Here is a 2,064-nt window from a genome sequence, read left to right on the forward strand (position 1 = left end):
TCGCCTGAATGTCATGTCCACATTGCTCCACAAGCTGGCCTTTTCTTGGTTGATGAGCATCACCATTTGGCACCGCTTGCTGTCAGCGCGAAGACGTGTCCCGTAGCTCAACATCATGTCAAAAGTGCGTTTATTTTCTTCTCGGCGTGATGAAACCGGGTGGTCCCTTTGGGCCATAACGTAAAGCACCGTGCGCCCCAATTTATCCTCCCCAACAAACTGAACAATGCCAGAGCGTAATGACTCCTGCATGTAATCCGTAAGAGTGTACGTCGCCAATTCGTTGACTTCCATTGCAAATCGACGTTGTAATTTTGCAACCGTCTCCCGGATGTTATATTTTTTGTTCTCCAAAAATCCATAAAGCCAGCAGTCAAATTCATCGTACGTAATGTCAAGTTGACGCTTCACTTCATCGAGTAGATGTCGATACGACACCGCCTCTGGACCCAAGTCATGAAGATATAACGACATAATGGAAAGATATATACATACAGATATACGCACGCACACACACACACAGAGACAAAAAAAAAGAAATAATAATAATAAGTGAAAGATATTCTCAAAATGAATGTGACTATTATTATTATTATTATTATTATTAATGGGTGATACAGTGTAATGATTGCCTAACCGCTGGTGAGGGCGGTACGACACAATCCTTCACTCTCCCTCTCTCTCTCTCTCAGGCGGTCGTGGCAGGTTCCGTCACACACACACAAACAAACACCAATATGCCTTTATGAGCGTCTACAATCCTATGCGTGTATCGTGCAGCTGAAAGGAGATGTGATGCAGCACGCCTTCGTGCACAAAAGCAAGCAAACAAAAAAAGAAGGAAAAAAAAAAAGGGAGAATATATTGACGCCGCAGAGAGGTGAGATGGAAGGAAAATAATAATTGCAGAGGCACATGTGTCAATGAAAGTGAACAGAAGAAAACATCATTGAAGCAAAAGGTTCTCAAAAGGAAAAAAAAAAAAGGGGGTAGAAGCAGGAAACACTCCGACAGTCGGAGCCACAGACAAAATAAATAAAAATAAAAAAAAAGTCAGGTGATTGGGACCAAAATAAAATAAAAAGAAACATCCTCACCACACCGCACCATGCACACACAGACATATATTTATATATTTATATATTTATTGAATTATACAAATGTGTATACGTATTGTCATCTAAATATATAAAATAAAATAAATAAATATAAAACTATATTCTTTTTTTTTCCCCACCTCTTATGCACATATATATATGTGCAGCAATCTTCCCTTCCCTCTTTAACAGGGAAAGACAGTCAACGACAGGGACCGAAAGAAAGACAAAGACAACAAAAAAACAAAAACTACAATCAACGCAAAAAAAAAAAAAAAAGGGACAGTCTTGCGTGTGTGTGTGTGTGTGTGAAAGTCATGTCGTGTGTACATGTGCGCATATCTTTTCGGCAATTTAGCCAAAATCAAGTTTTTATTTTTATTTTTTATTTTTTTGTCTGTCTGTCTGTGTGCCTGTTCGGTGCAATATATCCCTGAAAAGTATAATCATGCAGGGCCCTCTTGTGTGTGCCGACTGCAGCCGGTGTCCATCGAAGACCGTCCGTGCATGAAATTCACGTGAAGAAACAAAAATAATAAAAAAATTGAAAATAAAATAAATAAAAGCAGCAGAAAAAAAACAAAAATGGAGAAAAGAGGAAAAAAAAAAAAAAAAAGATCATGCATACGAAACAGCATAAGTCCCCCTTCCCACAGTCCGCAGCACAACGTACATCAAATGGAAAAAGACGGCAGACGGTGCCTAAAGCCCGCATTATTCATTTTGCAGCTCCGAGTAAATGGCGGCGGCGGTCCCAAAGACGATGGCAATAACACCAACAATCAGCAACACATACGCCCCAATGAAGTGCCCCCATCCGACGGAGCGGGCATTGAAGTTGCCGCAGTACATGAACATGAGTGCGGGGAATACGTAGCCGATGGAGCCGCCGCAGAGGGAGCCAACAAGCCCAAAAACTGTAGTGATGCGTGGAACAAACAGACCGACAATGAGGGACAAGAACGCC

The 2,064-nt window shown here is 41.1% G+C and overlaps 2 protein-coding genes across 2 annotated transcripts, besides 8 other annotated features; both read right to left on the bottom strand.

The window, feature by feature from the left end:
• On the bottom strand, positions 1 to 474 carry Tc00.1047053430539.10 (hypothetical protein, conserved; the record flags this gene model as incomplete). Its single annotated transcript, XM_797514.1, has 1 exon — positions 1 to 474. A coding segment is annotated over one exon (474 nt), but the record flags the coding sequence as incomplete, so codon positions are not given.
• Positions 1 to 2,064: a sequence feature (heterozygous, Esmeraldo-like haplotype).
• Positions 484 to 528: a microsatellite.
• Positions 582 to 607: a microsatellite.
• Positions 1,029 to 1,052: a sequence feature (AT_rich).
• Positions 1,109 to 1,220: a microsatellite.
• Positions 1,301 to 1,376: a sequence feature (A-rich).
• Positions 1,467 to 1,492: a sequence feature (AT_rich).
• Positions 1,619 to 1,713: a sequence feature (A-rich).
• Tc00.1047053430539.20 (amino acid transporter, putative) lies at positions 1,812 to 2,064 on the bottom strand (the record flags this gene model as incomplete). Its single annotated transcript, XM_797513.1, has 1 exon — positions 1,812 to 2,064. A coding segment is annotated over one exon (253 nt), but the record flags the coding sequence as incomplete, so codon positions are not given.

The sequence above is a fragment of the Trypanosoma cruzi genome, genomic scaffold (genome assembly GCF_000209065.1).
Source record: "Trypanosoma cruzi strain CL Brener 1047053517091 genomic scaffold, whole genome shotgun sequence".
In the NCBI taxonomy this organism is placed as follows: domain Eukaryota; phylum Euglenozoa; class Kinetoplastea; order Trypanosomatida; family Trypanosomatidae; genus Trypanosoma; species Trypanosoma cruzi.